The sequence below is a fragment of the Phoca vitulina genome, unplaced genomic scaffold, assembly GCF_004348235.1.
Source record: "Phoca vitulina isolate PV1807 unplaced genomic scaffold, GSC_HSeal_1.0 scaffold33, whole genome shotgun sequence".
In the NCBI taxonomy this organism is placed as follows: domain Eukaryota; kingdom Metazoa; phylum Chordata; class Mammalia; order Carnivora; family Phocidae; genus Phoca; species Phoca vitulina.
This window is the reverse complement of record NW_022589736.1, coordinates 22,557,602-22,581,168: the sequence shown is the minus strand read 5'-3', so window position 1 is coordinate 22,581,168 and position 23,567 is coordinate 22,557,602. Positions and strand designations below refer to the sequence as shown.

Below are 23,567 nucleotides of genomic sequence, written 5' to 3'. Positions count from 1 at the left end.
ATCTAAATGGCTGACTTACTAGTTGAATTGTTTAGTGTAAGTTTCCAAATATATGAGAAGGTAGGCTACTTATGCCAGAGTTTTTTGTTTTTTTGTTTTTTGTTCCTGGACCCAAACTCTGCGTCATTTTGTTGAATAAGAGCATTAAATGGAAGGACTCCCTTAAAATGATATTTGGCTCATTTCTCATTCCTTTGACAATCATGTTGAATAAATTTTTCTTTTGAGAGGAAACAATTTCTCTTCAGTCACTAGACACTTAAGGTATCATGAGTTTTACTTCTTTTTTGATTTGTTTATTTTGGATTTTGTTGTTTGATTTTTGTCGTTATTGTTTGGTTGGTTGGCTAGTTTTTGTTTCCAGCCTTTGTCAGGCTTGTCATTAAGAAAAACCAATCTATCTTAACTTGAAGCCTATAACTTACTAAACTTTAATAAGACTTACTCTTCCAAGGGAGACAAACCATAAAACACTCTTAATCTCAGGAAACAAACTGAGGGTTGCTGGAGGGGAGAGGGGTGAGTGGATGGGGGGGGTGCTGGGTGATGGACATTGGGGAGGGTGTGTGTTGTGGTGAGTGTTGTGTATTGTGTAAGACTGATGAACCACAGACCTGTATCCCTGAAACAAATAATACATTATATGTTAAGAAAATAAAAATTAAAAAACTTACTCTTCTAGCAAAAATACTCTATACCTTTTATTTAACTCAAAAATTTCCCTATAAAATTCATCATGCTGCTAAAAAAATCTTAGATTTGTGTTTCTTTTTTTTTTTTTATGTTAGTCATCATACAGTACATCATTAGTTTTTGATGTAGTGTTCCATGATTCATTGATTTGTGTTTCTTGGATGAACTATAAATAGGGATGTGTTTATAATGCCAAAATTCATGATAGCTAGGCCCATACTAATTATATAGAGTTTACTGAAACTAGAAATTTGCAGGAAAGATGAGGGTAGTTAGCAAATAGAGGTCTTTTTTTCCCTTAGACATGTTTTGAAAACACATTTTTTCTAACATACGAAAGATTTTGCCAAGCGCAAAATGTTAGATGCTACATACAGTCTTAGCCTTGTATTAGTAAAGTAGCAAGAAATCAGTGAATATTTATAAGCTGTGGGTTTATTGGTTTTAGAAATTGTATTTTCAGATAGATTTATGTTATATAATCTTTAAATTTTGTTTTTATATTTATACCTACAACTTTGTAAAAATATATAAGTATACATTCATATATATTATTTATTTTTTAGTGATATGTTCCTTCTCTTTTCCTTCATTGTCTCTATGCTTCCTCTTTTCTTTATCTCTACCCCCTATATACCTTATAGACATTCATCCATATTTTTCTCCATGCTTTTATAATGATATTCAAATACATTTAGATGAATATATATATACAGGCATATGTAGAGGTTTGAAGAGGCATTATTTTGTTTTGCAAATAGAGAATCTTACATGCTTTTCTCCATCTTGCTTTTATTACTCGAACTCATGAAAATCTCTGTAAGTTAAGTGGTATAGCTCTACTTCAATATCTTTTGATGACAATTTAACATTCCTTAGTATAGATAGGTCACCAACAATTATTCAGTCATTTCTCCTACTAATATACATTTACTATGTTAACAGTTTTGTATCTCTATGAATAACAAATGGTCGTACAGACATACATATATACCCATGTACTTACATACAATTACATTTTAATGCTTTTACTTCTGAGGGAATTGCTGGAGAAAACATTTTTTTTTTTAATCTTAACAGGTTCTCTTAGATCACTTCCCAAAAAGGCTACAATATAATAATTCACATTTCTACCACCAATGTAGAGATGGCCCTTTCCCTGCCAACAGTAACTTTTATTAGATTTTTAGATTTCTGCCCATATGATAGGTATAAAATCATATGTTATTAATCCAAACTGCATTTCTTTAACCTTCCTTTCAAATGTATCATTTCTCTCTTGATTTGTTTATTCTCTCCTTTATCTTTTTATAGCATCTATATTTCTGTTTTAGTTAAGATTTCCTCATCCTTTAAATAGTACGTTTTTTAGATTTCTTTTTGCAAGATGTTTATTATTTGGGTTTTTAAAGTCAAGTCTCTTATCTAACTGGAATTTATTTTTGTGTATTGTGTAAGATTCTGTCCAGTTTTCTTTCAACTGGATATTCAGTTGTGCCAGCATCATTTATTAAATCCTTTTCCCACTGAATTGAAATGTTTATGGATTCTGTGTTCTAGGAATTTATCTATTTCTATGACAATATTGTATTAATTTTACTACATCAGCATTAGAGAATATGCAAACACACATGCACACACAATGGTGGGGATATGATTATAAGAAATTTGACTATAGCAATTAAGAATGGAGTTGCTTCTCAATATTGACTCTAATCAAAAGGGCTTTAATGAAGAGGCCAGTTGATAGCCATCTATTAATAACTACCCCCGGTGCCATCAGATTAGATTTTGCATTTGTTAAAATATCGAAAAGATGAATGTATATACTATTTATCAAGAGCCACTTTTGCACCAAGTAGTATGTTAGGGTTATATCATTTTCCACATATCAGCTTTATAAGATTAGATTTAGCTTTCTTTTACAGATGAGAAAATAGACACTTGTTCTAAGGGTTAAGTTAATTGCCCGATATTATGTCACTATTATGACCAGGCTTTTTTCATTGTGTTAGTATGAAACGTTTCATAAAAAGTACTTTGAAAACTAAAGATATATACAAATTGACATGGTGGTTATATAGTGATCATCATCTCATCATTAGTATCTCTGAGTTTCATTTAAAAACAATGCAGTAGCTAATGCACAATAAAACAGCTAGCTATTTATAGCAAAGCAATTGTAATTTTTTTTAACCCCCTTCACCCATTTCTCCCACTCCCCACACCCGCCTCTGAAAACCACCAATCTGTTCTCTATATCTGTGAGCTGGGTTTTTTGGGGGTGTTTTGTTTGGTTTTGTTAAGATTCCCCACATAAGAGAGATCATACGGTATTTGTCTCTCTTTCTCTCTCTGACTTATTTCATGTAGCATAATGCCCTTGAGTTCCATCCATATTGTTGCAAATGGCAAGATTTCATTCCTTTTTATGGCTGAATTATATTCCATTGTATATAATTCTATTTTGATGAAAGAACAATATATGTTCTTTCAAGATTCGGTGTCTGAATAAAATGTTAAAAATTATTTTCTTTCTTAACAAACCTCAATAATTTATTCTCTTAAACATTTTTAGAACAGAAGAAAGTTAAAGTAAAAAAACCAAAACCTGAATTTCCTGTATATATGCCTTTAGAAAGTGCATATATTCAATCTTATGATCATGGAACTTCTATAGAAGAAATTGAGGAACAAATGGATGATTGGCTGGAAAACAGAAATAAAACACAGAAAAAACAGGTAAGTAAACTTTAAAAAATTTATTTTAATTGAATAAAATACAGAAAAGTACATAAAATATAAATATACAGTTCAGTGAATTGTCACAAGGTGAACCAAGTTAACTGTTGCCAAAATCAAGAAGATATAGAACATTGCCATTTGTCCAGAAGCCTCCCTTGTTCTTCCTCCTGGTCTCTACCTTCCTTTTCTTCCACAAAGATAAAATGATCCTGACTTTTAACATCATGGGTTAGTTTTACCTGCTGTTTGAAGTTTCTAAATGGAATCACCCTGTTTTAGTCCATTCAGGCTGCTATAACAAAAATATAATAGACTGGGTGGCTTACACAACACACATTTATTTCTCACAGTTCTGAAGATTGGGAAGTCCAAGATCAAGACGCCGGCAGGTTCGGTGTCTGGTGGGGGCCCTCTTCCTAAGTCATAGACCGCAGTGTTCTCGCTGTGTCCTCACATGGCAGAAGAGGTGAGAGAGCGCTCTGGGGTCTCTTTGACAAGGGCACTAATTCCATTCATGAGGGCTCCACCCTCATGACCTGATCATCTCCCAAAGGCCCCGCCTCCTAATACCATCACATTGGGGGTTAGGATTTCAACATAGGATTTGGGGGGAACACAAACATTCAGTCCATAACACATTCCATATGTACTCTTTTGCATCTGCTTTCCTCCATTTAGTCTTATATTTGTAAGATTTGTCCATTGTTGTGTGTAGCAGTAGGTTGTTCATTTTCATTAATGTGTAATAGTTGATTTAGAAATATAGCAGAATTTTTTTTGTTGAAAATTGTATTTTTTCCAGTTTTTGGCTACAATAAATAATTGTCCTATGAATGTTATTGTACTTTAGTATGCATATGTGTAAATTTCTATTTTGAAGTTAAGTTGCGGTAAAGCTCAACTTTCCTTCTAAACAGTTTTTTAAAATGTTTTTATCAACTTATACTTCAGCAGCAGGATGTGAAAATTCCAGTTACTCTACATTCTTGCCAACACTTGGTCAAGTCTTTTGTATTTTAACCATTCTGGTAGGTATGTAGTGAAATCTAATTATGGTTTAATTTGCATATTTTTTGATCAATAAGATTGAATGAACACCTTTTCTTATGTTTATTGGACCCTGATAATTTCCTATGTGAAGTCTTTTCAAGTATTTTTTTAATTGGTTTGCCTGTGTTTTCTAATAATGATTTGTAAAGAGTTCTTTATATATTTCATAAATAGATCTTCTGCACATATTTTATCCCACTCTGGCTTGCCCTTTCACTCTCTTAATGGTCTCTTTTGATTGACCAAAGTTACTAATTTTAATCATCATGCTTTTCCTTCCTTTCCATACTTGGTGTTTGGAAGAAATCTCTTCCTACCTCAAAGTCATAAAAATATTACTAAATCCTTCTTTGTGCTTTAATGTTCTGTTTTTCACATTTAGATCAATAATCTGGAATTTATTTTTGTGTTTGGGTGAAGTAATGTTTAAATGTAAATTTTTTTTCAAAAGTTTGCCAAACCAGCTGGCTCACTTAATGAAAATACTGCTTCCTATGGCTCTACAAATACCATCCTTATTTAAAAGAAGTGTTCATAACTGTGTGGGTCTGTTTTCAGGCTTTCTACTTTGTTCTGTTAATCTACTTGTACATCTTGCACCAATACCATACAGTATTAATTATTGTAGCTTTATAATAAGTACCTGGTGCAATAATTTTCCAACTTATTTTTCCTTCTATAACATTACCACTTTATGTTTTCATATAAATTTTTAAAGTAGCTTGTCATTTTCCACGAATTGTTCAGCTGAAATACTTAATTTGGAGTATATTGAATATATGTAGATCAATTTTTGAAGAATTGATATCCAGACAGCTTGATTCTAAAAACCATGAATAAGTCCATTCATTTACATATTTAAAAATTTTTTAATAATGTGTTACAACTTTTTGTATGTACATATTGCATATTTGTTCCTTGGACTTATTCCTGGGTATTTAGTGTTTTTAGGTGACACCATAAATGATGTTGTTTCTTAAATTTCACTTTCTAATTCTATTTGGTGTTTAGAAATATAATTGATTTTTCTGTAATTACCTTATATCCAGCAACCTTGCTAAATTTTTCAATTCTATTTATCTGTATATTATACTTTTATTTGTGCTAATTAGGATCTCTAATACATGTAGAAGTGATGATAGCAAGTATCCTTGTTTCATTTCCAATCTCAAAAACTTCCATCACTGAAATTTATTTCATCATTGAAATTATTTATTAAAATTTCATCATTTCATTATTAAATACAATGTATGTTGCCAGCTTTTTATAGAATTTTTTATTGAGATATATTTCACATAACATAAAATTCACCATTTAAAAGTACATACACTTTGGTGGTTTTTAGTCTCTTCACTGTGTTGTGCAACCATTACCACTATCTAATTTGAGAACATTTTCATCACACCAAAAAAAGTAAAATAACCCTCTACCTGTTAGCAGTTAATTCCAATTCTCAGCCTTCCTCTTCCAGGACAACCACTGATCTACTTTCTGTCCCTATGAATTTGCCTATTATAGACATCCCATATAATTAGAATCATGCAATATGTGCTCTTTTGTGTTTGGCTTCGCATAATGTTTTCAAGGTTCATCCATGCTGTAGCATTTAACAGTGATGATGACACAGTTTCTATATCTTTATTCCTTTGTATGGAACATATTGTCTTTTTTCTTTGCAGGCCTTGTAATTTTTGTTGTTGTTATTGAAGACCAGATATTATGAATATTATAACTTGGCAACTCTAGAAACCAGATTCTGTCTCCTTTCTAGGATTTGTTGTTATTTGGTCCAATTATAGTTGTTTGTTTAGTGCTTTTTTGAACTAATTTTATGAAGTCTGTATTTTTTGTCATGTGTGGCCACTGAAATCTGTTTCATTAGCTTAGTGATCAGCTAATAATTGGACAGAGTTTCCTTAAATGCCTAGAGCCCAAACTTCTTCCAGTCTTTGCCATGGTTTCTGTGTATGTATTGGAGATTGCCTTCCATACTCAGCCAGGCGGTTTACAACTCTGCCTTAGCCTTTACTTTGTGTTTCCAAAGACACTCAAGGTCATCAGGTAGTGAGAACTTTTGTCATTTTCAGGTCTTTTCTGAGCATGCTCACAGCTCTGAGCATGCACATAGACTTCTAGATTCCCAGGAATGTCAGAGCATCCCATTCCTCAGCCTTTCCTCCCAAGCTTTTTGGTTAATCTGTTGTTTTCCCAACTGTTTTCTGTCACCTCAGTCAGCGGTGGCTAAGATTAGCCTGTAAAAGTTTTCAACAAATGCCTCCAAGGGGGGCGCCTGGGTGGCTCAGTCGTTAAGCATCTGCCTTTGGCTCTGGTCCTGATCTGAGGGTCCTGATCCCAGGGTCCTGGGCTCGAGCCCCGCATCGGGCTCCCTGCTCCGCGGGAAGCCTGCTTCTCCCTCTCCCACTCCCCCTGCTTGTGTTCCCTCTCTCATTGTCTCTCTCTCTGTGTCAAATAAATAAAATCTTAAAAAAAAAAAAATGCCTCCAGGGAAGCAGCTTTAAAATTAGGCCAGTTTTGAGTTAGGGAAAATAAAGACAAGCTTTTTGAACCTGTATTCCAGGGAGCCACCAGACAGGTTAGAACAAATAATTATAATTCTTTGCAAATTAGCTCATTCTGCACCTGCCATGATTAGAAATCAGTTATTATTTTCACAAGCGGTGATGAGCTGTGGAACAGGGGATAGGACTGGGGTCCATTAAAGTGCCACAAAGTTTGCTGTGCTTTTTTTTAATTGAAGTATAATTGACATACAATATTATATTAGTTTCAAGTGTACAACACATTGATTCAACATTTGTGTACATTACTCTATACTCTGTACAATAAGTCATCATCTGTCACCATACAACACGGTTACAGTATTATTGACTATATTCCCTATGCTGTACTTTTATCTCTGTAACTTATTTATTTTATAACTGGAAGTTTGTACTTCTTAATCTTCATCTATTTTGTCCATCCCCCAACTCCCCTTCCCTCTGGCAACCACCATTTGTTCTTTGTATTTAAGAGTCTGTTTGTTTGTTTTGGTTTTTAGATTACACATATAAGTGACATCATATGGTATTGTTTTTCTCTGTTTGACTTATTTCACTAAGGATAATTCCCTTTAAGGCCATTCCTGTTGTCACAAATGGCAAGATCTGATTCTTTTTTTATGGCTAAATAATATCTCATTGTGTGCACGTGTGTGTGTGTGTGTGTGTTTTGTGTGTGTATCCCATCTTCTTTATCGATTCGTCTATCAATGGACACTTAGCCATATCTTGACCATTGTAAATAATGGTACAGTAAACTCAGAGTGCATATATCTTTTTGAATTAGTATTTTCATTTTCTTTGGGTAAATGCCCAGTACTAGAATTACTGGATCACATGGTATTTATATCTTTAATGTTTCGAGGAACCTCCATACTGTTTTCCGTATCAACTGCACCAATTTGCATTCTCACCAACAGTACACAAGTGTTCCCTTTTCTCCACATCCTCACCATCACTTGTTATTTCTTATCTTTTTGGTACTAGCCATTCTAACAGGTAAAAGATGATATCTCATTGTGGTTTTGATTTGCATTTCCCTGATGAGGAGTGATATTGAGCATCTTTTCATGTGTCTGTTGGCCATCTATATGTCTTTTTTGGAAAAATGTCTACTCAGATCCTGTTTTTTCATTGTAATGTTTGGATTTTTTGGTGTTGAGTTGTATAAGTTTTTTGTGTATTTTGATATTAACCCCCTATGGGATATATCATTTTGCAAATATCTTCTCCCATTCTGTGGGTTACCTTTTGTTTTGTTGATGGCTTCCTTTGCAGTGCAAAGCTTTTTATTTTAGTGTAGTCCCAATCGTTTATTTTTCTTTGTGTTTCCCTTGCCTGAGAAGACATATCCATAAATATGTTGCTAAGACCGATATCCAAGAGTACTGCCTATGTTTTCTTTTTTTTTTTTTAAGATTTTATTTGTTTGACAGAGACAGTGAGAGGGGGAACATAAACATGGGGAGTGGGAGAGGGAGAAGCAGGCTTCCTGCTCAGCAGGGAGCCCGATGTGGGGCTCGATCCCAGGACCCTGGGATCATGACCTGAGCCGAAGGCAGACACTTAACGACTGAGCCACCCAGGCGCCCCACTGCCTATGTTTTCTTTTAGGAGTTTTCTGGTTTTCAGGTCTCACATTTAGATCTTTAATTCGTTTTGAGTTAATTTTTGTGTGGGGGTAAGAAAGTAGTCCACTTTCATTCTTTTATTGGTAGCTGTCCAGTTTTCCCAGCATCATTTATTGAAGAGACTGTCTTTTCCTCATTGTATATTCTTGCATCTTTTGTCCTAAATTAATTGACTATATAAGTATGGGTTTATTTCTGGGTTCTCTATTCTGTTGATCTATGTATCTGTTTTTGTGCCAGTACCATACTGTTTTGAATACTGTAGCTTTGTAGTATAGTTTGAAATCTGGAAATGTGATACCTCCAGCTTTGTTCTTCTTTCTCAAGATTGCTTTGGCTATTCAAGGTTTTTGTGGTTCCATACAAATTTTACGATTATTTATGCTAGTTCTGTGAAATATGCTGTTGGTATTTTGATAGGGATTGCATTGAATCTGTAGATTGCTTTGGGTAGTATGGACATTTTAACAATATTAATTCTTCCAATCCACGAGCATGGTGTATCTTTCCACTTGTGTCATTTTCAGTTTCTTTTATGAATGTCTTATATTTTTCAGAGTACAAGTCTTTTACAGGACTATGTTGAATAAAGAGGTGAGAGTAGACACCTTCATCATGTCCCTGACTTTAAAGGAAACACTTTCGGTTTTTCACCGTTGAGTATGATGTTAACTATGGTTTAGTCCCACTTGATTGTGGTAAATGATTTTTTTTAATGTATTGCTAAATTTGGTTTAATACTATTTTATTGAGGATTTTTGCATCTATGTTCATCAGAGATATTGGCCCGTAGTTTTCTTTCTTTGTAGCGTCTTTGTCTGGTTTTGATATCACAGTAATGCTGCCCTCATAGAATGAATTTGGAAGTTTTCCTTCCTCTTCTATTTTTTGGAAAGTTTGAGAAGAATAGGTATGAACTTTAAATGTTTGTTAGAATTCACCTGTGAAACCATCTGGTCCTGTACTTTTGTTTGTTGGGAGTTTTTAAAATGAAACTGATTCAGTTTCATTGCTGGTAATCCATCTGTTCAAATTTTCTATTCATGATTCAGATTTGAAAGATTCTATGTTTCTAGGAATTTATCCATTTCTTCTATGTTGACCAATTTGTTGGCATGATTTTGCATAATATTCTTTATAATTTGTATTTCTGTGGTGTCAGTTATTTATTTTCCTTTATTTCTGATTCTACTTATTTGAGTCCTGTCTTTTTTTCTGATGAGCCTGGCTAAAATTTTATCAATTTTGTTTATCTTTTCAAAGAACCAGCTTTGGTTTCATTAAGCTTTTGTATTGTTGTGTTGTTGTTGTTGTTGTTGTTGTTGTTGTTGTTGTTGTTGTCTCTGTTTCATTTATCTGCTCCAATCTTTATTATTTCTTTCCTTGTTCTAGCTTTGAGTTTTGGTTGTTCTTCTTTTCTACGTCCTTTAGGTGTAGGGTTAAACTGTTTATTTGAGATTTTTCTTGTTTCTTTATTAAGTTTTTTACTTTAATTCCAGTATAGTTAACATACAGTGTTATATTAGTCTCAGGTATACAATATAGTGATTCAACAATTCTATACATTACTCAGTGCTCATCATGATAAGTATACTCTTTAATCCCCATCACCTCTTTCACCCATTCCTCCCCCCACCTGCCCTCTGGTAACCATCAGTTTGTTCTCTATAGAGTCTGACTCTTCGTTTGTCTCTCTCTTTTTTCTTCCTTTTCTCTTTTGTTTTTCTTAAATTCTACATGTCAGTGAAGGGATTTTTCTTGTTTCCTGAAGTAGGCAGGTATTGCTATAAACTGCTCCTTTATAACTGTTTTAATAGTGTCTCAAAGATTTTGAACCATTGTGTTTTTGTTTTCATTTGTCTCCATGTATTTTTTAATTTCGTCTTTGATTTCTTCATTGACCCCTTGATTGTTGAGTAGCATGTTGTTTCACCTCCACACATTTGTGTTTTTTTCCAGTTTTTTTTCCTGTAATTGATTTCTAGTTTTATACTGTTGTGGTCAGAAAAGGTAATTGTGGGGCATCTGGGTGGCTCAGTCGGTTGAGCATCCAGCTCTTGATTTTGGCTCAGGTCATGATCTCAGGGATGTGAGATTGAGCTCTGTATTGGGTTCCACACTCAGCATGGAGTCTGCTTAAGATTCTCTCTCTCCCTCTACCCCTCGCCCTGCTCATGTGCACTGTCTTTCTCAAATAAATAAATAAATCTTTAAAAAAAAGAATAGATAATTGATATTATTTCAGTCTTCTTAAATTTATTGATTTGTGGTTAAATATATGATCTATCTGGGAGAATGTTTCATGTGTACCTGAAAAGTATGGGTATTCTGTTTTGGGATGGAATGTTCTGTATATATGTTAAGTCCGTTTTAATGTGTTCAAAGCCACTGTTTCCTTGTTGATTTTCTGTCTGAATGATCTATCCATTGATGTAAATAGAGTGTTAACTATTATTGTATTACTACTATTATTGTATTACTATCAATTTCTCCTTTTACATTTGTTAATATTTGTTTTAGGTATTTAGGTGTTCCTATGTAGGGTGTGTATATATTTACAATTGTTATATCCTCTCATTGGATTGATTATTTTATCATTATGTAATGCCCTTCTTTGTCTCTTACTGCGGTCTTTGTTTTAAAGTCTATTTTGTTTGATATAAACATTGCTGCCCAGCTTTTTTTCACTTCCATTTGCGTGGTATATGTTTTTTCATCCCTTCACTTTCAATTTGTGTGTGTCTTTAAGTCTGGAGTGAGTCTTTTGTAGGCAGCATATAGTTGATTCTTTTTTTTTTTATTCATACAGTCACCCTAGTTCTTCTTATTGGAATATTTAATCCATTTACATTTAAAGTAATTATTGATAAGTATGTATTGCCATTTTGTTAATTGTTTTCTGATTGTTTCTGTACTCCTTCTACGTTCCTTTCTTCTTCTCTTGCTCTTTTCCTTGTGATTTGATGGCTTTCTTTAGCATTATACTTGGATTCTTTTCCTTTATTTTTTGTGTATCTATTATGAGTTTTTGATTTCTATTTACCATTGGGTTCATATATAGTATCTTATATGTATTGCACTGTATATTAAATTGATGGTGGCTTAAGTTTGGACATGTTCTAAAATCACTAAATTTTTATACCCCATTCCACATTTTATGTATATGATGTCATATTTTACATCTTTTTATTTTGTGTATCCCTTGATGAGTTTTTGTACATATAGTTGATTTACTGCTTTTGCATTTTAACCTCCACACTGGCTTTATAAATCACTGATCTATTATCTTTACTCTGTGTTTTGCTTTTACCTATGAAATTGTTTCCTTTCATAATTTCCTTCTAATTATGGCCTTTTCTTTCCATTTAAAGAATTAGCTTTAATATTTCTTTCAAGATTGGTTTAGTGGTGATGAACTTTAACTTTTGTTTGTCTGGGAAACTCTCTCTCCTTCTATTGTGAATGATAACCTGGAAAGGGAGAATATTCTTGGTTGTAGTTTTTTTTATTTTCAGCTCTTTGAATATATCATACCACTTCCATCTGTCCTGCAAAATTTCTGCTGAGAAATTAGTTGATAGCCTTATAGGGTTTTGTTTTTTGGTGTTTTTTTTTTTATAACTGTTTTCTCTTATTGATTTTAAAATTCCCTCTTTTACACAAACAATGAATCATGGAACACTACATCAAAAACTAATGATGTAATGTATGGTGATTAATATAACATAATAAAATAAAATAAAATAAACAAACAATGTAATGTTTGGCCCAATAGCTAATTGTGCAACTTAAACTATGGATTCTATTACTAAAAAGAACGAAGTAGATAATAAATACCATGAAAATTATTTTGTTGCAAAAACCAAGGAAACTTTGGGCGCCTGGGTGGCTCAGTCGTTAAGCGTCTGCCTTTGGTTCAGGTCATGATCCCAGAGTCCTGGGATCGAGTCCCACATTGAGCTCCCTGCTCTGCAGGAAGCCTGCTTCTCCCTCTCCCACTCCCCCTGCTTGTGTTCCTGCTCTCGCTATCTCTCTCTCTGTCAAATAAATAAATAAAATCTTTAAAAAAAAAAAAAAAAAACAAGGAAACTTTGTTCTTACTCTAAAAATGCAGAGGAGGTTTAAAATCTTTTTTTTTTTTAAACACAACTAATGAATCATTGAACACTACATCAAAAATTAATGGTGTACTATATGTTGAACTGAATTTAAATAAATAAAAAATAAATAAAAATTTTTTTTAAAATCCCTCTTTAACATTACTTTTTGCTATTTTCATTATACGTCTTGGTGTGGGCCTCCTTGGGTTCATTTTGCTATGGGCTTTGAGCTTTCCAGACCTAGACATCTGTTTCCTTCCCAGATTAGGGAATTTTTCAGCTGTTATTTCTGTAATAAGTTTTTTGCCCTCCTTTCTTTCTCCTCTCCTTCTGGGATCCCTATACTATGAATGTCATTCTGCTTGATGATATTGTAGAGTTCCCTTAACCTATTTTTATTACTCTTTTTTTCTTTTTCCTGCTCAGCTTTGTGGTTTCTGTTACCTTGACTTCCAAATCAGTGATCTGTTCTATATCCTCTTATCTTTTTTTTTATTTTTGAGAGGGAGGTGGGGGAGGGGCAGAGGGAGAAGGAGAGAGAATCTCAAGCGGACTCCACAACCAGGGTGGAGCCTGATATGGGGCTTGATCTCACAACCCTGAAATCATGACCTGAGCCAGAATCAAGAGTCAGATGCTTAACCAGCTGAACCACCCAGGCACCCCTGCATCCTCTAATTTGTTGTTGATTCGTTCTAGTGAGTTTTTTATTTCAGTTATTGAATTTTTCAGCTCTGACTGGTTCTTTTTAATATTTTCTGTCTCTTTGTTGAAGTTCTCACTGAGTACATCCACTCTTTTATCAAGTCCAGTGAGTATCTTTATCTCCATTACATTAAATTCTGTATCAGAAAGTTTACTGTTCTTATCAAGAATTTGCTGACTTGGGGGCACCTGGATGCTGGTTGGTTAAACCTCTGACTCTTGATTTCTGTTCAGGTCATGATCTCAGGGTCCTGAGATCATGTGCCACATCGGGCTCTGTGCTCACTGGGGAGTCTACTTGAGATTCTCTCTCTCTCTGTCTCTCAAATAAATAAATCTTTTTTTTTTTTTCAAGCTGGTTTTCTTGAAATTGTCCTGTAAGCTTTTGGCTAATTTCCAGAGTTCAGGAAAAGCTGATTCTTATAGTTTTTGGCCATTTTTTTTCTTGCTTTTATGGAGAGATGGAATTTATAGTTCCTTACTCTGCCTTTTCATTGACATCATTGTAGATTTTTAAAAAATCAAATTAAGTAAGTTCTCTTCCAAGTTTTGCTATGAATTTTTATTCATTAAAAATTAATATTATCAAATGTTATCAAATACCTTTTTCTGTGTTAAGGTGGTCATGTGATTTTTTTCACCTTTACTTTGTTAAAGAAATGATTTATATTGATTGATTTTCTAATATTAAACCACCTTGCTTACCTGAAATAAACCCATTTTATTTTTTTTATTATTGTGTTATGTTAATCACCATACATTACATCATTAGTTTTTGAGGTAGTGTTCCACGATTCACTGTTTGCATATAACACCCAGTGCTCCATGCAGTATGTGCCCTCTTTAATACCCATCACCAGGCTAACCCATCCCCCCTCCACTCCCCCTCTAGAACACTCAGTTTGTTTCTCAGAGTCCATAGTCTCGCATTAAACCCGTTTTATTGTTTTGATTAACAGTACTTTGTTTAGGATTTTTGTTTTTATGTTTAAAAGAGAGATATTGGCCTTATGAGAGTGATTTTCTTTTCTTATATATTTTTTTTATTTTAGATGTTATTTTTTAAATTTTATTTTATTATGTTAGTCATCATACAGTACATCATTAGTTTTTGATATAGTGTTTCATGATTCATTGTTTGCATATAACACCCAGTGCTCCATGCAATACATGCCCTCCTTAATACCCATCACTGGGCTAACCCATCCCCCCACCCCCCCTCCCCTCTAAAACCCTCAGTTTGTTTCTCGGAGTCCATAGTCTCTCATGGTTCATATCCCCCTCCAGTTTCCCCCCGTTCATTTTTCCCTTCCTTCTCCTAAGTCCTCCATGCTATTCCTTATGTTCCACAAATAAGTGAAACCATGTAATTGACTTTCTCTGCTTGACGTATTTCACTTACCATAATCTCCTCCAGTCCCATCCATGTTGATGTAAAAGTTGGATATTCATCTTTTCTGATGGCTGAGTAATATTCCTTTGTATATATGGACCACATCTTCTTTATCCATTCATCTGTTGAAGGGCATCTAGGCTCTTTCCACAGTTTGGCTATTGTGGACATTGCTGGTATGAACATTGGGGTACATATGGCCCTTCTTTTCACTACATCTGTGTCTTTGGGTAAATACCCTGTAGTGCAATTGCTGGGTCATAGGGTAGCTCTATTTTTAATTTTTTGAGGCACCTCCACACTGTTTTCCAAAGTGGCTATACCAACTTGCATTCCCACCAACAGTGTAAGAGGGTTCCCCTTTCTCCACAACCTCTCCAACATTTGTTGTTTCTTGCCTTGTCCATTTTTGCCATTCTAACTGGTGTAAGGTGGTATCTCAGTGTGGTTTTGATTTGAATTTCCCTAATGGCTAATGATGAACATTTTTTCATGTGTCTGTTAGCCATTTGTATGTCTCCTTTTGAGAAGTGTCTGTTCATGTCTTCTGCCCATTTTTTGACTTGATTATTTGTTTTTTGGGTGTTGAGTTTGAGAAGTTCTTTATAGATCTTGGATACCAGCCCTTTATCTGTAGTGTCATTTGCAAATACCTTGTCCCATTCTGTGGGTTGCCTCTTTGTTTTGTTGAGTGTTTCCTTTGTTGTGCAGAAGCTTTTTATCTTGATGAAGTCCCAGAAGTTCATTTTTCCTTTTGTTTCACTTGCCTTTGGAGATGTATCTTGAAAGAAGTTGCTGTGGGCAATGTCAAAGAGGTTAGTGCCTATGTTCTCCTCTAGGATTTTGATGGATTCCTGTCTCACATTGAGGTCTTTCATCCATTTTGAGTTCATCTTTGTGAATGGTGTTAGAGAATGGTTGAGTTTCATTCTTCTGTATATAGCTGTCCAATTTTCCCAGCACATTTATTGAAGAGACTGTCTTTTTTCCATTGCATATTTTTTCTTGCTTTGTCGAAGATTTTTTTTTTTTTTTTTAAAGATTTTATTTATTTATTTGACAGAGAGAGACACAGTGAGAGCAGGAACACAAGCAGGGGGAGTGGGAGAAGGAGAAGCAGGCTTCCCGCCGAGCAGGGAGCCCGATGTGGGACTCGATCCCAGGACCCTGGGATCATGACCTGAGCCGAAGGCAGACGCTTAACGACTGAGCCACCCAGGCGCCCTGTCGAAGATTATTTGACCATAGAGTTGAGGGTCCATATCTGGGCTCTCTATTCTGTTCCATTGGTCTATATGTCTGTTTTTGTACCAGTACCATACTGTCTTGGTGATCACTGCTTTGTAATACAGCTTGAAATCAAGCAACGTGATGCCCCCAGCCTTGTTTTTCTTTTTCAACAGTTCCTTGTTGATTCAGGGTCTTTTCTGATCCCATACAAATTTTAAGATTGTTTGTTCCAGCACTTTGAAAAATGTCATTGGAATTTTGATCGGGATGGAGTTGAAAGTATAGATTGCTTTGGGCAGCATAGACATTTTAACAATGTTTATTCTTCCGATCCATGAGCATGGAATGTTTTTCCATCTTTTTGTGTCTTCTTCAGTTTCTTTCATGAGTGTTCTGTAGTTCCTAGAGTATAGATCCTTTACCTCTTTGGTTAGGTTTATTCCAAGGTATCTTATGGTTTTTGGTGCTATTGTAAATGGAATCAATTCTCTAATTTCTCTTTCTACAGTTGCATTGTTAGTGTATAAGAAAGCTTCTGATTTGTGTGCATTGATTTTGTATCCTGCCAGATTACTGAATTGCTGTATGAGTTCTAGTAATTTAGGGGTGGAGTCTTTTGGATTTTCCACATAAAGTATCATGTCATCTGTGAAAGGAGAAACTTTGACTTCTTCTTTGCCAGTTTGAATACCTTTTATTTCTTTTTGTTGTCTGATTGCTGTTGCCAGGACTTCTAGTACTATGTTGAACAATAATGGCGAGAGTGGGCATCCTTGATGTGTTCCTGATCTTAAGGGAAAGGCTCTCATCTTTTCCCCATTGAGGATGATATTTGCTGTGGGTTTTTCATAGATGGATTTTTTGAACTTGAGGAATGTTGCCTCTATCCCTGTACTCTGAAGAGTTTTAATCAGGAAAGGATGCTGTATTTTGTCAGACGCTTTTTCTGCATCAATTGAGAGAACCATATTGTTCTTCTCTCTCCTCTTATTAATGTGTTCTATCACATTGATTGATTGGCAAATGTTGGGCCACCCTTGCATCCTGGGAATAAATCCCACTTGGTCATGGTGGATGATCCTTTTAATGTATTGTTGGATCCTGTTAGCTAGGATTTTGTTGAGAATTTTGGAATCCATATTCATCAGGGATATCAGTCTGAAATTCTCCTTTTTGATGGGATCTTTGACTGGTTTGGGGATTAAGGTAATGCTGGCCTCATAGAATGAGTCTGGAAGCTTTCCTTCTGTTTCTATTTTTTGAAACAGCTTCCGGAGAATAGGTATTATTTCTTCTTTGAATGTTTGGTAGAATTCCCCAGGGAATGCATCTGGGTCCTGGACTCTTGTTTTTTTGGTGGTTTTTGATCACTGCTTCAATCTCATTACTGGTTATTGGCCTATTCAGGTTGTCAGTTTCTTCCTGTTTCAGTCTTGGTAGTTTATAGGTTTCAAGGAAGGCATCCATTTCTTCCAGGTTGCTTAATTTATTGGCATATAGTTGTTAATAATAGTTTCTAATAATTGTTTCTATTTCCTTGGTGTTAGTCGTGATCTCTCCCCTTTCATTCATAATTTTATTAATTTGGGTCCTTTCTCTTTTCTTTTGGATAAGTCTGGCCAGTGGTTTATCAATCTTATTAATTCTTTCAAAGAATCAGCTTCTAGTTTTGTTAATCTGATCTACTGTGTTTCTGGTTTGTAATTCATTGATCTCTGCTCTAATCTTAATTAATTCTCTTCTAATGTGTGGCTTAGGCATTGTTTATTGCTTTTTCTCCAGTTCTTTAAGGTGTAATGTTAGTTGGTGAATTCGGAATTTTTCTGTTTTTTTGAGTGAGGCTTGGATGGCTATGTATTTCCCCCTTAGGACCACCTTTGCAGTATCCCATAGATTTTGGACCAATGTGTTTTTGTTCTCATTGGTTTCCATGAATTGTTTAAGTTCTTCTTCGATTTCCTGGTTGACCCAAACTTCTTGAGCAGAATGGTCTTTAGCTTCCAAGTGTTTGAATTTCTGCCAAATTTTTTCTTATGATTGAGTTCTAGTTTTAAAGCATTATGGTCTGAGAATATGCAGGGAATAATCTCAGTCTTTTGGTATCAGTTGAGACCTGATTTGTGACCCAGTATGTGGTCTATTCTGGAGAAAGTTCCATGTGCACTTGAGAAGAATTAGTATTCTGTTGTTTTAGGGTGGGATGTTCTGTATATATCTATGAGGTCCATCTGGTCCAGTGTGTCTTTCAAAGCTCTTGTTTCTTTGTTGATTTTCTGCTTAGATGATCTGTCTATTGCTGAGAGTGGAGTATTGAGGTCTACAATTAACGTATTATTGTCAATATGACTCTTTATTTTGGTTAACAGTTTGCTTATGTAGTTGGCTGCTCCCATTTGGGGGGCGTAGATATTTACAATTGTTAAATCTTCTTGTTGGATAGACCCTTTAAGAATGATAGAGTGTCCTTCTGTGTCTCTAACTACAGTCTTTAGCTTAAAATCTAATTTTTCTGATATAAGAATTGCTACCCCAGCTTTCTTTTGAGGTCCGTTGGCATGGAAGATGGATCTCCATCCCTTCACTTTCAGTCTGGATTTATCTTAGGTTCAAAATGAGTCTCTTGTAGATAGCATATGGTGGATGGGTCCTGTCTTTTTATCCAATCTGCAACCCTGTGCCGTTTTATGGGAGCATTTAGGCCGTTCACTTTGAGAGTGATTATTGAAAGATAGGAATTTATTGTCATCATGTTGCCTGTGAAGTCCTTGTTTCTATAGATTGTTTCTGTAAATTTCTGTTCTGTATCACTCTTGGGGTCTTTCTCCTTTTATAGAACCCCCCCCCTTAATATTTCTTGCAGGGCCAGTTTAGTGGTCACATACTCTTTCAGTTTCTGCCAGTCTTGGAAGCTCTGCATCTCTCCATTCTAAATGACAGCCTTGCCAGATAAAGTATTCTTGGCTGCATGTTCTTCTCATTTAGTACCCTGAATATGTCTTGCCAGCCCTTTCTAGCTTGCCAGGTCTCTGTGGATAGGTCTGACGTTATTCTGATGTTCTTCCCTCTGTACATAAGGAATCTCTTCCCCCTAACTGCCCTTAAGATGGTTTCCTTGGTTCTAAGATTTGTGAGTTTTATTATTACATGCCGGGGCGTTGGTCTGCTTTCCTTGATCTTGGGAGGGGTCCTCTCTGTCTCTAGGACACGAATGTTTGTTTCATTCCCCAGATTAGGGAAGTTCTCAGCTATGGTTTGCTCAAATATATCTTCTAGTCCTCTCTCTCTCTCTCCACCCCCTCAGGGATCCCAATAATTCTGACACTGGAACATTTCATGGTGTCACTTATTTCTCTAATTCTGGTATCATGGATTTTAAACTGTTTCTCCCAGGCCTCCTCTTTTTCCTTCTTTTCTATCAATTGGTCTTCTAGATCACTAATTTGTTCTTCTGCCTCGTTTACTCTAGCTGTTAGAGTATCTAGATTAGATTGGATCTCATTGATAGCATTTTTAAGTTCTGCGTGAGTTCAGCTTTCATTTCTGCCCTTAGAGACTCTATGTTGCCATTAATCAATTTCTCCATTCTAGCTATTGTCTTCATAACTGCTACCTGAATTCCATCTCCGACATCTTGGTTATATCTGTATCCATTTGTAAATCTGTGGCAGAAGTCACAGTCTCTGAGTCTTTCCTATTTTGCGGGTTCCTCCTCCTAGTCATTCTGTTGAGGGGTGGTTGAGGGAGTATTCAGAGTCCAAATTATTGACCACAACCCAAGCAAGATGCATCTGTTTTATAGGGACCTTAGGGTTGTCGGCCTCTTGTTCTCCCAGCCTGTCTTCTGGGGGAGGGGCCTACCGCACTGTTACTCAGGCAACCCCGTTTGGGCAGAGTTGCCCTGCCCCCTATCGGGGGGATGGGCTCAGTGAAAACCGGTTTTCTGGGGCTTTTGTTCTCTGGCGGCTCACTGTGTCTCTTCCAAGAGTCAGAGCTAAAGAGACCGTTTCCAACCCTCTGCCTCAGAACAGAGAGATTGCAGTCTGTTCTTCAGTGAGCTCTCCAGGCCACACTATCTCCATTTCTATGTGTGCTGCTAAAAACTGAAGCGTCCTGGGTTGTGCGCCCCTCAGCAGCACTCCCAGTCCTCGCCTCCAGGTCAGGGCACATCTCTGCCCTTTGTGCTTCTAAAACCGCCAGCCGCCCCTAGTTCGCATGCACGGCCCTGCCACTCCAGGTTTCAGTCTGGGGGGCTGCCCTAAAGTCCTTTCCCCACCGCTTTTTGTCTGCGAGAGTGTGCCCCTTCCCCAGCAGGGGAGGCTTTCGCAATCTGGCAGTGTAAGATTCCCATCAGCTCCCTCTCCCTTCCGTTTATCTTCCAGTATCTACCTGTGCAATCACGGCTCCCCGCTTCATACCTCGAAACCAACCGCCTGTGATATTCAGTTTGTAGAGATCCAGATATATCTTCTTACATCTCAGGCTGCTTTCATGGGTGTTCAGAGTGGTCTGGTAGATATCCAGCTCAATTCAGAGGAACAGTTGGAATAGGGTCCCCTGCTCCTCCACCATCTTTTCTCTCTCTTTCTCTGTCTTTTCTTATATCTTTGCCAGGTTTGATGTTAATCATGATGGACTTATGAAATATGAAATGCTTATTTTTTTGAACTTTTTATTTGAAATAATTTCAGATTCATGGGAAGTTGCAAAAACAGTACAGAGAGTTCTTATTTACCTTTCATCCATTTTCCCCTAATGGTTTTATCTTCTCTACCTACAGTTTAATATCAAAACCAGGAAATTGACATTAGTGCAGGGGTTTGTGTTTACTTGTATGCCATTTATCACATATACAGATTTATATATATAAAGATATAGAACTATTCAAGATACAGAACACAAAGATAACTCTCATGCTTCTATATATCACACTCATCCCCTCTGGTTTTTGGATTTAAAATATTCAACTACATTTCTCTTGGGTACCAAGAAGTGAAGTTGCTGGGTCATCTGGTAGTTCTAGGTTTAACATTTAGAGGAACTACCAAACTGTTTTCCAGAGTGGCTGCACCATTGTATATTCTTACCAACAGTATATGAAAGATGCAGTTGTTTTCATCTTCACCAGCATTTGGTGTTTTCACTATTTTTTTTTTTTTTTTAGCTATACTAATAAATGTGTAGTGGTATCTCATCATGATTTTAATTATGTTTTTCCTAATGATTTTTTATGTTGAACATCTTTCTGCTTATTTGTTGTCTGTATATCCTCTTAGAGTGAAATCTTTATGTCTTTTGCCTATTTTCTAATTCACTTGGTTGCTTTTTTTGTGATTAAAGTTTGAAAGTTCATTATATGTTCTTAATATATGTCCTTTATCAGAAATTTGGTTGGAAATATTTTCTCCTAGTCTATAACTTTTCTTCTCATCTTCTTAACTATCTTTGGCAGAGCAAAAGTTTTTAATTTTGATAATGTCTAGTTTATTATTTTTGTTCTTTCATGTATTGTGCTTTGGTGTCATACTTGAAAACTTTTTACTATGCCATTGGTTCCAAAGAGTTTCTCTTGGGTTTTCTTCTGAAATTTTTATAGTGCTATAGTTTACATTAAATATATGATCCACTTTTTTATATTAGGTATGAGGTTTAGGCAAGGGTTCTTTGTTCTTTTTTCTTTTTTAATGTCTAATCCAATCACTTCACCATTTGTTTAAAAGACTATCCTTTGTTCTTTATTTTTATTTCCTGGAAGGTTTACATATGATTGGAATTATTTCTTCCATAAATATTTAGAAGAAATCACTTGTAAATCCAAATGGGGATTCTTGCAGGAATGATTTTTGAGATCCAACTTCTAATCATTCATTATATATTTCTTGTGTCAGTTTAAGGTATATTTTTCCCAAGAATTTGTCAATTTGTTTAAATTATGAAATTTGTCACCATAAAGTTGTTTATTGTTTATAGCAGTGCCATCCAGCTGAACTCTTTGTGATTTATGTTTAGTATCCATGCTGTTCAGGATGATATGTGGCTTTTGAGCACTTGAATTTTGCTGGTGTGACTAAGGAACTGGATTTTTAATTTCATTACATTGTAAATAACTTCTATTTTACTTAATAGCTTCATGACAATATTAGCACACATCTGTAGGGTTTGTAATAATTTTCTCCTTTTCTTTGCTAATACTAGGTATTAGTGTATTCTTTGTGTCTCTTTCATTATTCTTTTAAGGTTATTAAGTTATTAGTCTTTTCAAAAACCATCTTCTGTGTTTTTTGTGTCTCTATATTGTATGCCTGTTTCCTGTATCACGTATTATTACTCTTTTATTATTTCTTTCATTTTACTTTCTTTGATTTATTATTCTTATCTAATCTCTAAAGATGGAGAGTTACCATATTGATTTCCAATCTTAAAACATATGCCTTAAAGCTATAAATGTCCCTCAGAGATGGCTTTAGCTACAAAGCCACAAGTTTTAATATTTCGTATTTTTATTTATCATTCAATTAAAAATAGTTCTAATTCTCATTGTGATTGCGTTGTTGAACCATGGACTCTTTAGGAATATATTTCTTAATTTACAAATACATGAAAATGTTCTAGTTATCATTTTGTTAATTTCCTGCTTACTTGTTTTATGATGAGAAAAGATACTCCAATTTCAGTCCTTTGTGTTGAGACTTGCATTATGGACTACCCTATGGTCAATCATTACAAATACTCAGTAAACTCAGAAAGAGTTGTGTAGTTGTGGATAAGTATTCTGTGTCAGTTAACATGTGTTAATTATGTTTTAAAATCATTTGATCATTGAATTTGATTATGCTTGTTTAGCCAATTATAGTGAGAAATGTGCTAAAATCTTCCAATGAGATTGTTCATTTGTCAGTTTTTCTTTATAGCTCTGTCAGACTTTGCTTTATATATATTGAAGCTATTGTTGCCTTTGAATTTTGAATAATTATATCTTTTTGATAAATCAACTCTTTTACCATATGAAGTATTTCAGTTTGTCTCTAGTAATACTTTTTTAATTTTTGAATTTTTTTTGTCTAAAGTTAATATAGCTATACTAGCTTTTTTCTGCTTTATGTTTGCAAGGTACATATTTTTTCCATCCTTTTACACTTTTGTTTCCTTATACATAAGATATGCCCCTTATTTTTTAAAATTGTTTATTTATTTAAGTAATCTCTACACCCAGCATGATGCTTAAACTCACTACCCCAAGATCAAGAGTCACATGCTCTTTGTATTGAACCAGCCAGGGTTCCCATACCCCCTATTATTATGAAATTTAAAAAATCTAGTCTGACAGTACTAAATTTCTTTGATTTTTTTATTTGATAAAATCACTGATCTTTTGGAATTTATTTATTTTTATTTATTTTTTATTATGTTTTTTGGTGTATATATATATATATATATATATATATATATATATATATATATATAT

The 23,567-nt window shown here is 34.9% G+C and overlaps 1 protein-coding gene across 1 annotated transcript in view; it reads left to right on the top strand.

Annotated features, from left to right (window-relative positions):
- The window catches only part of DNAJC1 (DnaJ heat shock protein family (Hsp40) member C1), a 234,831-nt gene that overhangs the window by 117,212 nt on the left and 94,052 nt on the right, over nt 1-23,567 (top strand). The window contains exon 8 of the mRNA XM_032425878.1: nt 3,272-3,435. Within this exon, the coding sequence (XP_032281769.1) occupies nt 3,272-3,435 (164 nt within the window). The remainder of the gene's footprint in view (nt 1-3,271; nt 3,436-23,567) is intronic.